This window comes from Salarias fasciatus, chromosome 20 (assembly GCF_902148845.1).
Source record: "Salarias fasciatus chromosome 20, fSalaFa1.1, whole genome shotgun sequence".
In the NCBI taxonomy this organism is placed as follows: Eukaryota; Metazoa; Chordata; class Actinopteri; order Blenniiformes; family Blenniidae; genus Salarias; species Salarias fasciatus.
In genome coordinates this window covers 27111202-27126090 of record NC_043764.1, presented here as the reverse complement: position 1 = coordinate 27126090, position 14889 = coordinate 27111202, and the positions used below count along the sequence as shown (strand labels likewise).

The following is a 14889-nucleotide window of genomic DNA, read 5'->3' as shown; positions in this document are numbered from 1 at the left end:
TCATATTGGTGTGTATATGTGTGTGCCTATGAGGCTTTCTCTTTATGTGTTTATTTCTATTTATAAACTGAGTGTCTGTCCTGTTGAGTATTCTTTTGTTTGTTTCTCTTTTTGTATGTATTTTTTTCTCTTTATATACTGTAGTGTGTAACTGTCTTTCCGTCCTGGTGTGTGTGTGTGTGTGTGTGTGTGTGTGTGTGTGTGTGTGTGTGTGTGTGTGTGTGTGTGTGTGTGTGTGTGTGTGTGTGTGTGTGTGTGTGTGTGTGTGTGTGTGCATGCATCCTGTTGTGTGGTGTGTGTACTCTGTGGTGGAGAGCTTGCTGTATATCCTGTAGCGCCCCGCGGTGCGCTGCTGACGGGCAGAGGCGGAACTCTCCCCGGTGACTCGCTCCGAGTCTGGCCGTGATGAAAAGTAGCGAGGAGACGTCGGTCCGAGCAGGGAGACACCGGGAAAACGTGGAGAAGTGATGAACTCGGCCGCCACACGCACACACGGCCGATAAACCGCCCGCCGGAGCCCGGAAAACTACTTTTCTTCCGCAGCGGAGGCCTGCGGACGATCCCCGGTGAAGCCCAGGAAGCCAGCCCGGGAGTTGTCGCCCCTCGCCGGGCGCTCGGGTTGCTGTCACTGCGGCAGGCTAGGCTAGGCTAGTTAGCACGCTAGGCTAACAGCCCCAGAAAACCTTGAACTTGTGGAAACTTTTATTGACATTAAAGACCAACGAACATCAGCAGGGCGGGATTTCAACAGACGCCCCGGAAACCACCGGGACGGAAAACAAAAATAACTAACATTTTGCGGTGCAGATATTAATTGGACTAGCGGTGTTAGCGTGGCTGGATAGCGGAGATCAGCGCTTGTGCGACAGGCTGAGCCTCCGCCGCAGCGGCGGGGGATCCAACTCCGGGATCCGCGCTCACGACGGAGGGGCCGGGCGGACGGACAGCGCCGCTGTGGGACACGTTGGTGCGGCGTTTGGACGGACCCAACTTTCTAATGCTGGGAGCCTTGTTGTCGTTAGCATGGAGGCAGGGGAGCCTGGCAGCGGCAAGGAGCGGTTACATAACGCCAACAGGTCGGCGGAGCAGCCGCTGAACGTCGCCTCCTCCTCCTCCTCCTCCTCTTCCTCCAACACCACCACCACCTCCTCTACAGCCTCCTCAGCCCGGCTCTGACAGCCGCACACTGCCCCATCACACACACTCACACGCACACACTTACACACATACACACTAACAACAGAACAAAAACAATAACCAGCAGCAGAAGCACGAGAGGACAGCAGCATGGAGGAGGAGTGAACCTGCAGGGACACAACAACAACACTGAGCTGAAGATGGAGTCCAACACGCTGATTAATGGTGAGATACTGCAGTGTGTGTGTGTGTGTGTGTGTGTGTGTGTGATTTGGAGGGAAGCAGCAGTTTTGCAACAGGTGTGCGGAAGCTGCTCAGGCCTGCTCCCCTCTGTGTGTGTGTGTGTGCGCGCGCGCGCGCGTGTGTTGAAGCAGGTATTTTCATGCATGTGTGAACTTGCAGACACCCTGAAGGCCCTTGCTTTCGCGCAGTCTCACACTCAGCTTGTAAACAGTGTGATGCATGAGAGGCCTGCAGCATGCAGCACAGCGTCAGATCCATCGGATGCTGCGGTACCTGATGATGCACAGTCGACCTGGAGCCGTGGCGTCCAGGAGAGGAGGAGCAGACCAGTGAAAGCATCCTCTCCTCGTTCATCGCACAGCGTCATCGTTCATCCAGGATCCTGTTAACTGCGTCCCCATTTACACGAATTTTCAAGTGAAAAGTTTTTCATTTAAATGGTGAAGTTTTTGAAAGTGATGTCCTGGTTTACACGGAATCGGGTGTAGTTAACAAGTTTGCGTTGTTGTTTGTTTTTGTGATTACATGACACACACAAACACACGTGCAAGGAACAATACACCCCAAACATAGGAGTGTACAGACATTCGCATAGCTGGGCGACCAAGCTGGGTTGGTTTTACGGTGACGGTCAGCTCTCAACTTAACCTGACACGTCAGATGGACAGTTTCATATGTCCGCCACGGAAATATTTCACAAGTCCATCCGGGTAGCCGCTCTTCCGATTTGATTTCAGAGGTAGGACCTTCAAAACAATCAGTAGCTGGCGATTGGACGACCGTTCGAATCAAAGAAGAAGACGATTGGACGACCGTTGTGATTGACACGCGACACACTCACCACAGACCAATCTACATCAAGCCACGGTGTGACTTTTGTGCGCTGCTGCTGAGAAGCAGTAGACATCGTTTCCTGACAAAAAGGCTTGAAGTGATGTTCTGTGCTCCTCTTTCAAAGAAGAAATTGAGTCAGTTTTTTATAAAATTGCAGATATTGGCATTTCCACGGAGATCGCTTCACATGCCGCCATTGTTTTCCAACTTTCATGCGCTTCCCGCTGTCGTCACGTCTTCTCATCACTTCCGCTCCTCCCGCAGCACCCGCCTCTTTCCCTTGATTGGGCCGGCAAAATTTTAACAGAGTGAAACCATTGGTCTATGGAGCGCTTCAAGATGGGATCTGCAGGATTTAGGAACTGAATCAGGCAGGCCCATCTGCTATGCAAGGTTACTCTCAACTACCAAGTCCAGGAGAATCTGGACTGGGACTCATGACGCTCTGGAGGAAACCATTGTTTGTGTTGTCCATCTAATTGTGCACAGAAAAATAGTTACGAAAATACAAGGGCCGTGGTGCGGCATTTCAGAATTTGCGTTTCCGTGGAGATGGAGTCGGAGCATTTTTGGCAGGTTCCACCTTGGGAGATGTTTTCAAAAGTTGCGTTTTCAGTGTCTCTGAGCAGTGTTGTCGTGTAAACCGAAAGTATAATGTGCCATTATCTGATCACTTGATCCCACAAACGATCTGATGATGTGATGATCACTCGTTTTCTCTTAACCCTGATGGGCTCATGGCCTCACAGCGGTGGGATAGTTTGTGTCTCTCTCGGACCTGGAGCTCCGTCAGCTGGAGTATCCTTCTCCTGAAAGGGATGAGCAGGTGGAATGGTAGAGAGCAGATGGAGAGTGATCCCCTGATGCTCCTCATTTGGCGGTCGGCGAATAACCGTATCCTGAAAACCTGTGTATTAGGCTGCAGCTTCTTTTTGCCGTCGATTAATATATTGATTCTTTTTTTCAGTTAGTCACGACTATCATCTTTGTTTTTAAGTACATATTCTCTGTGTAACCTGATGGTACAACAAATCCAAGGTGTTGGCATTTAAGGTGTATGTATGGCCGTAGTGCTGCCATGGAAGGAGAGTTGAGCGTCAAACTTTGGGAACTGGGTTGGAGTTTTCGAACGTCTTCTCCCCCATATTCCACTGAATGCGTTCTTCTTCTTCTGTTTCTGTGGAATGTAAACAGCGAGCGATACTGCCCCAGCACTTCCTGCAGTGTACTGGAGAGACCGATGAGCATGAGGGGACAGTTACATTTTATCATACAGCAATTTACATGAACAATAACACGATGTGTTGACGTCTAAGTTTTCGCATCAATGGGATCCATTATGTTGACTAATGACTGCAGCCCTGCTGCGTATTAAGTAGTGTTGCCGCTGGGCCCTACTACCGGGAAGCAGAGGAACAAGATGTTAGTGCCCAGATGGATCAATAATCTGCAAAGCAATGAATGGTGCTTAAACCAGTGACAACTGAGAATATTTTTAATTATTTTTATAGTAGATTTCTTACTAATTGCACCTTTAATATGTGGTGTTCCACAAGGTTCTACACTGGGACCCTTCAGTTTTTAAATTGTTTTCATTTAACTGTTATTTTTTTATCATGAATCGGTTAGGGATTAATGTCTAAATTCATAGATTTGAGCTTTGAAATATCAGAAAAAGGTGAAAAATATCAAAAATATGAAATGTTTTCTGAATGTCTGAGATGAACCTTAGCCTGCTGTATTTTTAACCAGCACTCACAGTACAAAAGTTTTTCACTTCATTATCATGAAGGACATTAGCAAAATGGAATATGTTATCATAGATTTCTCTGCATTTATTTCTGGAATAATTTCCATCAGAGTTTTGGTTATAAAATTTGTTAAAGATGACGACTTTTACAACAATTCCTTTATAACAATTCACTGAACTCATGATTCAGTGTTATTTAGGATGTCAATGATAGGATTTTTTTTTTTTTCGTTTTCCATCAAATGAAGCTTCTTTGAACCTGAGATAGACACAGAAACTGACAGCGAAGCACCAGCTAAGGCACATTTTCTTTTCTTTGAAAGGGAATAACTTGTAATATCTTTTGTCTGAACAAATTAGCTGAATTTTGAAACAAGTGTCACATAAAATAATCTTTGAGGAAAATATCTTTCGTTAAAAAAATCAAAGGCTAATAGCAGATGGTTTTGCTTTGGTCTTCTCTATTATTTTGTCATCACTGTCATTTTCGAACCTTGGGCACAGGGCGGGGGACGGAGACTTTCCCTCCTGGCGAACGTCTGTCGCCGTGAGGACAGTTTGAGGCCACCGACGTGATGTTCCTGCGTTGCCTTGGCAACGCTGACACGTTGCGATCGGCTGCGAGATGTGATATGTTCTGGATGTGATGTGTGCTGATGAGCCACAAAAAGTGCTGACAGATGGAGAGTCACAGTGCACCGCCGCGTCGTGTTCATCAGCCTGAATCCGTCACTCATTTTCCCTCTCCAATGTCAGAAAACGTGGAGCTGAAGTGTTGAAACGGTTTGTTAGGTCTGAACGACTCTGAGTTTCCTAAAGTCTGAGAGTCATCAGACGCCTGTTCCATCCCCGCTGTGTTGTCAGTGACTCTCAGCACCGTTGTCGTTTAAACGGACTCTGAAAAAAAGAAATCTGTGTTTCAGTATCTTTTCTTGAACTTGTTGCCGTGTAAACGGGCTCTAGAGGAGGATGAGGAGGGAGTCCTGCTCAGATCAGGATCCCTCCTGGACTCAGGCCTGAAGGCGTGACGTGCATCCAGACTGCTTCACGCTGGATCAGTGTGTGAGGAATGAATCAGACTGCAGCGTCTCTGTAGAAATAAAGCCACTCTACTTTTGGCTTTAGGAAGGCTTGGGGACAGAGATAAGCCTGGAACACACACACGCACACTCACACACTCACAAACACACACTCGTGTTTTTTCGCTTTTCTTTTTTATTGTCAGAGATTTCTTTCACCAAAGCCCCAAACTAATGAAACCATGTACTGTAAACAATGAAGCCACCTTTTATAGAGATGACTGTTACTGTTCGACCCGTCTGTGCTCTGAGTGTCACGATCACTTCAACAGTCCGATGACCCTGGTCAGTGAATTGACCCCAGAGGTCGCCGTGAGGGAACGCACACTTGTAGAATCAGTGTATTTTAGCAGCTGCTTCTGTGGAAAGTGTCTCTGAGCAGCAGCCGCCTCTCGCCTCTGGTTGACAATGAAAGCCGTCGCCATAGCGATGGTTTCCATGGCGGTTGGATGAGCTGCTTATGTAACAGGTCAGCCGATGGTAATGAGCTTCATTTACAGCAGTGAGGCTGGGATCCGGCGTTACCAAGGCCCCGTTTGCACCGCGTCCTGAGTGACAACGCAGTGTTTTCATTTAAGAAAAGTTTTACAGTGACGAGGCAACATTTTGACAATGAAACGTGTGTGTGTGTGTATTTGTGTGTGTGCCCTGCAGCCATGGACCCGTCCATCACGCTGTGGCAGTTCCTGCTGCACCTCCTGGAGGACCAGCGGCAGCGGCACCTCATCTCGTGGACGGGGGAGGACGGGGAGTTCAAGCTGCTGGACGCCGAGGAGGTGGCCCGGCTGTGGGGGCTCCGCAAGAACAAGCACAACATGAACTACGACAAGCTGAGCCGGGCGCTGCGCTACTACTACGACAAGGTAGCATTTCCCCCGCCACGCCGGCACTGACCTGAACCTCGGTTCGAAGCCCCCCGCTGAATGTGCCTTCGTCTTCCAGAACATCATCAAGAAGGTGAGCGGCCAGAAGTTCGTCTATAAGTTCGTGAGTCAGCCTGACGCCTCGCTGCCCGACGGCGTGCGCTCCGCCGCGGAGGACGGACTGAGGCGGGACATCGCCGACGCCAACAGCCAAACCAAAGGCCTGGTGGGCGGGGCCTCCACCTGTCCGTCAAAGGGCTTACCACAGGTGTGGAATCTTACGGAGGTTGATGATGATAACGTTGGTGGTGGTGATGAAGGTGATGTGGACAATGTGTTTGTGGACAGAGGTCGTCGCCCGGCGTCTCTCAGAAGAGCTCCAGGAACGACTACATGAAGTCCGGCCTCTACTCCACCTTCACCATCCAGTCACTGCAGGCGCAGCCCAACCCGCGGCCAATCAAATCCGAGCTCCTGCTGCAGCAAGACTCCGCCCCCAAGATGGACCGCACGCCGCGAGAGGTGAGGAGGCCGCACGCCGGCTGCAGGGGAACACCCGTAGAACACATCCTCTTCATCCTCTTCTCCTCTTCCTCCTCAGATGTGTGTGTTGTCAGACTCCAAGTCTCCTCCCTCGGTGGGAGGCGCAGTGGACGCGTCTCTGCAGGTCATCGTGACTCAGACGTCTCCATGTCCGACTCCGGCTCTCAGTCCTCAGATTCCGGCCGCCAGCAGCCAATCACAGGTCAGTCTAAAGCCTCAGCCCCACCCACATCAAAAATACTCTTTTGAGGTTTAAACCGGTACCAAACTGGAAAAAAATTTTGAATTCTCTTCCTAGTGGAGTTTGACTCTCCAACTGTGTCCAACTTCATTTCCCAGAATCCTCCTCTGAGTGACCCCCCTCAGATTTACCTGACCAACGTGAGCGACCCCTCCTCCCTCACCCCCCTCATCCCTCTGGGTCCCGTCGGAGGTTCGCCGAGTCCAGTCCCCCCTCCCTCCCACATGTCTCTGGGCTTTCAGCAGCAGCAGCCGCCGCCGCCGCACCAGGACGACTGCGGAGGAGTCGCCAACCCAGGCAGCTTCCCCCCGACTCACCCTCCGCCCGTCTTCGTCATCATCAACCCTTCTCCTCCTCAGCAGCAGCAGCAGCAGCAGCAGCAGCAGGTGGCGGCCATGACGGCAGCTCCTCCTCCTCCTGCTCCCCATCCTCCTCCTGCTCCTCCTCTCGCCACCCGCCCCCCTCCTCCTGCTCCTCCTCCCATCGTCATCAAGGAGGAGCAGCTGCCGTCGGAGGCGGAGCTGCTGGAGATGGTGACCCTGGAGGGGAAGCAGGCGGAGGAGGTGAGCCACTGCTGCACCGATCGGTCGGAGGTAAGGCTGCAGCAATACTGGTAATGATACCAGCATCGGGTCCTCGTACTCATCAGACCTCACCGCTACATGCTACATGCTAAACGTGATTAAAGTATGACTAGTATTCTTGCGTATCATTGAGTTTCTAAATGCCATTTACTGGCCGTCCTCAGGTCCCGCAGCTCATCTGCGGCTCGGGAGAAGCAGAGCCTCCTCTCACCATCGTGGAGAGCCCGCCTCCCGCCTGCACCGAGCCCGGGGTGGAGGTCCCTCAGCAGACGCAGCCAAAGGAGACGTTAGCAGGTAAAACGGGAGCGACGATCACACCGTTGATTTGTATCCAACGGAGAGGCGCACAGAGAGGTTCCACCAGTCAGCACAGACTGCTGCTCTTCATTTATAAAGGCTGGAGATTAATGATGGCATCTAGTCCATGTAATAGACAAGCAGCTGTATAATCAAAAAATACTTGCTACATCCTAGCTTCATGGCTAACTCCCTTATCGACCCTGCTACAGAGTGTTTGTTCGCTCCTCTTCAGATCCCTCCATCCCCCCTGTGTCCAACCCCTCCTCCTCCTCGGCGGCGCCGCCTCCCGTCACCTCCTCCACGCCGGACGCCATTCCTCCCAAGCCCAAGAAGCCGCGGGGCCTGGAGCTGCCATCCTCCCCCTCGCTGCCCCCCGGCCTCTCCCTGGACAAGGTAGACGTCTCTTGTCCCTCGCACCTGAGCCAGCAGCTTTAGCTCCTCCCTCCACGTGACATCACTTCCTGTCTCCCCCTCCCCTCCGCAGGTGAACGCAGCGGTTAACAGCCTGTTGGCTCCTGGATCCGCCACCAACACGCTCACGCCAACCGTCATCACCTCCCACGCACTGGTAAACGCATTTTCCTTCGTTTCTGTGGAAACTGTGCAATTTCGACAATTCCACCTAAGGAGCCGTTTTCAAAAACTTCCACTTAAAGTCTCAAGTAACCAGACGCCCAAACCCGGAGCGAAGTTTAGCACTTTCGTGTTGAGACTGGACAAATGGGAAACACTCGGCACGGTTTAGAAAACAGTGATTTGAGGCGAATTGAGTCTGAAGTGAAATTCCTCCGACCGACCGACCGACATGAAACTCTGTTTGTCGCTGCAGACTCCCGTCCTGCTGACTCCCAGCCCGCTGCCCTCCACCATCCACTTCTGGAGCACGCTCAGTCCCATCGCCCCTCGATCGCCAGCCAAGCTCTCCTTCCAGGTGACGCACACACACACACACACACACACACACACACACACACACACACACACACACACACACACACACACACACACACACACACACTGCAGGTTTCTGGCTCATGTTTCTCTCCATCTGTTACCTGCTGATAACACAGCACCATCAGAACCAACAAAAACAAAACAAACACATTTTTTAACATAAAAAATGCTGAAAGATTCCGGTTTTAGATCAAAGTCTTTGAAATTAATAAAATGAATATTAAAATTGAAGCAGTTCAGTTGTCAGTTACTCTGTTTCTTGCTGTTCACAAATGTGGGTTTGCTGCGGATCTCTGTCGCCTCCCTGTGGTCAAATGTAGAAATACAACACACAGACCTGAAAATGCATCCACAGCAACACACTTCACTTCATAACGGACACACAACATGCATACACACTGCAGCATAAACAACTACACACAGCAACATACGCTCATAATTCCACAAACACAACAACAAAAACACAGTGTACACACTACAACACAAACACACACGATGTACAAGCAGCAACGTACAATAGAAACCGCAGCAACATTCACACTGCAATAAACAGTATACACACAACAGTGACACAGAATGTACACGCACAACACACAAACTTGAAAACTGAAAACACAGAGAAACCCCACAACAACAAAACACAACAATAGGAAGCACAACAACAGTCGTACAAACCTGAACTCTGCAGATTATGATCTGACAGTCAACAAAACAAACTAACTCAGACGTGTGTGTGTGTTGTGTGTGTAGTTTCCGTCTAACGGCAGTAACCAGATCCACATCCCCGCTCTGAGTGTGGACGGCCTCTCCACTCCGGTGGTCCTCTCTCCAGGACCCCACAAACCATGAAGTGGCAAGATGGCCGCCGCCGCTCACTGGACTGCGCCTCCTGCAGGGGGCGCCCTGACTTCACGGGAGAAGGTGGAAGAGGAGGAAAAAGCTCTCTGAAGACTTTGCCTCACTTCTTCCTCCAAACAAAAACGTGTGCTGCGTCTCAGCAGGATTCGGAGGAGAAGGTGAAACCTTTATTTTTCCCGAGGGCCTTGAAGGCAGCACAGACTCGTATTTATTCCGGCTCCACGTCGCTCCTCCCGTCTGGTTGTTTCCACGGCGACGGGCTTTGAATTTGCTCCTCCCTCCCGGGCCACGGTTTAGAAACTCAGCCTTTTCTGCGGAGTTTGTCGCTTTCTTCTTATTGGCCACTTTTCAGGCCCCGCCTTTCTCCACTTATGCATGGCCCGACATTGGACGGACCCCTTCGAGGGGGGGAGGGGCTCAAGCCTGTCCGATTGTAGATTTTCTCACGGTTGTTGTCGATGAACTGTTCTCTCTTCGGAGCTTCATTCCAGACGTTCAGCGGGTTTCGGATTGATGAATGTTTATTTTTGTATTCGCTGAAAGCCTCGGATCGTCAGCCTGCAGGGTCGTTTCTGTTGCCACAAGTCTGAAACAGTCGAGCACTTAAAAAGATGAAAGACGTTTTTCTGGTTTTCGTTTTGTTTTTTTTTATTGGAGCCATAGCGAAAAGCTGCAAAAAGCTCAAACACATCCAGACTTTTTAGCACAAATTAGCAACTTTTCAACATTCAAGTTTAAGATTTGATCGTTAAGTAGCCATTTTTGGTTTTGACAGCTGTTTTAATGTGAAAGTATGATTTACTGTTTTTTTTTTTTAATGTCAATAGCTATTTGATTTTCTTTAAAACTCATCATTCTGTTGTATAGTTTGAAGTTCTATCCATAAACATTCTCGTAAATGTTACTGTTTCCGCCATCAGACGTCATCAAACCGTTTAAAAAGATGGAAAATGTTCATCGGCACCTTAAAAGTTTACATTAAAGCTGCAGTCGGCGCATAAGAAGTTTTCTTAACCCCTACAATCAGAAAGTTCAAAGATTTCCTTAAGTCTATGACCGGCCTGTTTAAGTTTATGTTAAAATCTTCGATCGTCATGTTACAAGTTTACGTGGAATTTACGATCCGCGCGTTAGACGTTTTCGTTAGCTCTACAATTGTAACGTTAAAAGTTTACATTGAATCAGCACTTCTGTTGGGAACTTGTGGCAACAACCCAAACCTGCAGAAACTGAAAAACTATGAACGCACACTCAAGAAAACCAACTGAACATGACTGTTGTTGTTGTTGTCGTCGTTATCTCTGATGCTAGCTGTGGTTGCCACGGTAACCTGATCCGACTGTTGCCCACCTGCAGGTTGCTGCTGCTACTGCTGCTGCCGTAGTTGTTGTTTGCTGCCGACGCTGTAAATGTCTTTTTATGCTTCTGTGTGTGACCACGAGGCTGCTGACACACACACACACACACACACACACACACACACACACACCAAAAAGGAGCTGAGCGAGGCTGAAATTCAGTGTTTGTAACAACAAGGAAAAATCTTAATTTCTATCTGTCCCATTAGTTTGTATTAGGGGTTCCGTATGTCTCCCTCTAGTGGCGATGCTAAGAATTACAGCAACAATGTAGCGAGCCGAGAAACAGGATGGGACGATCAAAGATTCGGGCTGGGACCTGTGCTGGAGTCTCTAGTGGCACCAACATATAAAAATTCGTCAAATTATTATCTATTAATGTGTAACGAGAGAAAAGAAGAAACTATCGTTTTTTTAACACATGACATGAAAGCTTAAGGGTTTCACACACAACTTGGATATATATGCAATACGATAAAACAAATGATTAGATCCGAATTAGCAACTTTTTTTTGTGACGTTAGCAAAAATCTGCGGGACTGAAAATCAAAAGAAGGAATGTGACCTTTGTCTGTGGATATTTAAGCAAGTTCAGCCTCCCATCAGCTCCCGGCGGCGTATTTTCCCAGCCTCTGCGGTGACCTTAACGCAGCACCAAGCCATCCCTTGCTGGACTGTTCTCCCCCTACCCCTGCCCCCGCCCCGCAGCATGACTCTATTTTTCTACCAGAGGCGTCGTGTTTATATTGTGTACCGAGTTCAAAGAGCGACGAAGCCTTAAAGACGTCATCGTGTTTTTAAAAAAAGACGAAGTGCGATGACGAGCAGCAAAAAGCCATCGGAGGAAATCACCGCCGCTTGTTTCTCTCACCAGCAGAGCATGAATCATGTTCTTCATCCATTTTTCATCTGAAAAGAACAAATCATGTCCGACCCTTTAAAAGGTGAAAGGTTAGAAATTCTGTTTTCAACATTGGAACTTAGACACTTCTTTTTCCCTACAACTTAATTATCATCTGGAATTTATTTTCTTTATTGCTCTTTTTGATTTGCGAATTTTTGTTTTTGACATTAAAAAACCTTAATCATCTACTTATGTTTTTGATGAGTAAATTAAAAAAAAAAATTCTGACAATTTTTTTTTTTTTTTGCAACTTTTTAGTTTTACCCATTAATTTACTGCTTTAGTTTAAAATTCTTAAACTAAACCAACTTTTGTTTTTAACATCTGTACTTGACTGGTGATTTCCCCCCCCCCCCCCTCTGATGAATTTCTTTTCTGAACTTTTTAGTTTTTTAAATTAAAAAAAAACCTTTGTGACTCTTTGTTCTAATGTTAAAACCTGAATCATCGGCTTTTATTTTGGAGGTTTAAATTGGACCGGCACTTTTTTCAACCAACAACGTTCTTTGTTTTTGGTGTTAAAGCTCAACTCAAACTCGGTTTCTAAAACATTACAAACCATATGAATAAACTGACGAACAGCTTTCGTTAAAATGGTTGACAGTCAGCAGATTCCATGTTTACGGCTTAAAGTTGTGGAAAACGTTAAAGAAATGAAGTCTGAATCCTTTAGGGCCTGAAGAAATGTGTGAAAGAAAAACAGTCTTAATGTTTTGTTTTCTCTGTGAACTCCATTGCGTTCATTCATGGATCTGGAAGGTTTTTTAAAAGGTTTTTAAAGGAGTTTTTTCTTCCAGAGCTTTCTGTCTGTTTTCCTTCACATCTTTTGCAATTCATTTTATTCCACAGTGCTCCCCGGATGATAACCACTCTGCCACATTTAGGACCAAAAAAAATTCATGATTTTCCAACCAAAAATTATCTGAAATAACCATAGAATATTTCTTTGCGCATTAAAAAATAATATTCCATAGCTGTAGTTCATTGTTTTTTGCTTTTGTATCAGATTTTATTTTTCTTAGATTTTCTCCACTTTAACTGTGGAGCTATTTATGGCCGCTGAGCATTTCATCGTGGTTACAACAAGTTTAGCTACATTAGCAGTTTTAACCATTTCAGCCAAGTCGGTTGTTTTTCCTCTCCTACTCGTTGAACAGTCTATTTTTATCCTGGAGATTTGGCCTTTTTGGCGATCATGGGGTGACGTGCGATTGGCGTTGGGCCCATTGTAACAGCTCCACCTTCAGGTCAGACGTGGACTTACATCTTTGATTAAATATAACGTTTTATCATGTTTTCCGGTAAAATGTGACCAATATCATCTGGCAACTTTGCGATCAAACCCAGTGCCGGTCATCATAGAAATGACCTGGCGTCGGGGGGACTCCGCGTCCCATGATGCTTTGCCAGACAGACAGACAGCCCTGGAAGCGGCCGAGCGTGTAGAAATCTTCTTGTACATAAATCTAACCCGAGCGTAGAAGCGTGTGCGAGCAGAGGGCTGTTCCAGGCTCCGCCCCTCCCTCCGGTGGGAGGGGTTTATTGTAAAGGGGCGGGGCCTGCCTTTATTTTCCTGCCTGTTGCTACTTACTGGAAACATTGGAGAGGAAAGAAAAGCTATTTTTTATGGACTTCAGATTCTGTCGTGTAAATGTTTTATGGATGATTCCTCTTCTTTTTTTATTTACATGTTTACACACACACGCACGCATACACACATACACACATGGCGGGAGGACAATAATAAAACTATTTTGTTTGGTACAATTCTTGGTTTTGTTGCCTTCAGTCATTGAATTTGTAAGAAAAACTGAAGCAATTTGCAGATTGAAACCTTTTTAAGGTCTGGTTTTCTTTTCATCCACTTTGAAATATTGACTCGGCAATCTAGAAAGTGTGTGTGTGATTGTGTGTGTGTGTGCCTGTGTGTCTGTGTGTTTAGGCTGTTTCAGGTTTCAAATGATTCAACCTGCTTCATGAACCGTCATCAGGATGAACGCTCACACCAGTCCACGTCACGGCCGCTGGCCCTCGGATTACAGTCACAAAAAAATAGAAATGCTTTTAGTAAGGTTTCACTTCTCAGAGGGGCAGCAGTCACACACACACACACACACACATACACACACACACATACACAGAGATCTCAGTATTCAAGTGTAATCCAAACTAATCTGGATTTCAGAGGCAGCGAGATTGTTTTCACTCAGCAGGAGTTCACATACACACACTAACCTGTGTGTGTGCATGTGCGCGCGCACGTGTGTTCATCCCATGCACATTAAGTTTTGTCAACTTCAACCTTTGACCTGATTTCTCTGGAATAATCTGTCATTAATGCATCAGGAAGGACCACGATGTTCCTGTGTGTGTGTGCGTGTGTGTGTGTGTGTGTGTGTGTGTGTGTGTGTGTGTGTGTGTGTGTGTGTGTGTGTGTGTGTGTGTGTGTGTGTGTGTGTGTGTGTGTGTGTGAGGGAGAGAAAGAGAGATTAAATGTTTCTAATCTTTATTTGAATGCATCTTCACTGTAATAAATCATATTTTATTAGGATTCTCTGTTTTAAACATTAATCTTCCAGAAATATATCCTGTATTTTTCACTGACATTCAACATAAAGCAACGTGTTGCATTTTGAATCAAACATGTTTTTGTTGACAGTTTATATGATTATAAATAAAATTAAACAAGGTCAAACGCAGAAATGAATCACACTAAAGAAACAATCAAATCAATTAGTATATTTTGCTTGCTTTAGTAGCATCTTTCTGTATGAGTATCTTTGTTTTTAAAAAACTAAAATGCAGAAGTAAATAAATTATTTTTTTATTCTAAATACTTTTTATGCTTTTTTTCATTTCTCTATCTTTTTTATTCAGTATTTTTCTCCTTAGTTTTTGGTGTAATTAATATTTTCTAATTAAAAATTTTGATTTTTTAAATTTTTTTAATGTAAAAATGTTCTGTTCATTCACAAAGTGATGTTATTTGTATTTAAAAAAAAAAAAACTTCCGCGGCACTACTCTTCCTCTCTTTTTTACCTTTTTCCTCTTCATCCTTCATCCTCCTTTCTTCTTTTCTTTGTCCTCCTCTATCTCTTCCTCATTCTCTCCTCTTCATCTTCATCTCTTCACCTTAGAAATGCTGAGTCACCTTTCCTGGATCCATATGATGTCACAACCAAAAAAGATGTAAACAGAAGAGACTTTTGTTTTGTTGATTATTCATTATTTACTAGTTTA

At 46.4% G+C, this 14889-nt stretch overlaps 1 protein-coding gene across 2 annotated transcripts; it reads left to right on the top strand.

Moving 5' to 3' along the window:
- The first annotated feature begins 352 nt into the window (after positions 1-352).
- elk1 (ETS transcription factor ELK1) lies at positions 353-13415 on the top strand. 2 transcript variants are annotated; one of them, XM_030118895.1, is made up of 11 exons: positions 353-1362; positions 5698-5906; positions 5986-6174; positions 6255-6428; positions 6508-6651; positions 6789-7253; positions 7439-7568; positions 7807-7967; positions 8059-8142; positions 8404-8505; positions 9279-13415. In XM_030118895.1, exons 1-11 carry the CDS (start codon positions 1338-1340, stop codon positions 9375-9377), a joined length of 1782 nt encoding a protein of 593 aa, XP_029974755.1. In that variant the 5' UTR covers positions 353-1337; the 3' UTR covers positions 9378-13415. The 2 variants fall into 2 exon arrangements, with proteins under 2 accessions (XP_029974755.1, XP_029974754.1); XM_030118894.1 differs by having other exon boundaries at positions 6789-7283.
- The last annotated feature ends 1474 nt before the right edge of the window (positions 13416-14889 follow it).

Bases quoted from the DNA above. Each gene is read 5' to 3' on its own strand.
- elk1 (XM_030118894.1), top strand. From the start codon at position 1,338: ATGGAGTCCAACACGCTGATTAATG. The intron at 6,175-6,254 runs GTGTGGAATCTT...GTTTGTGGACAG, and splicing joins CGTCAAAGGGCTTACCACAG to AGGTCGTCGCCCGGCGTCTC. The intron at 7,284-7,438 runs GTAAGGCTGCAG...GGCCGTCCTCAG, and splicing joins GCTGCACCGATCGGTCGGAG to GTCCCGCAGCTCATCTGCGG.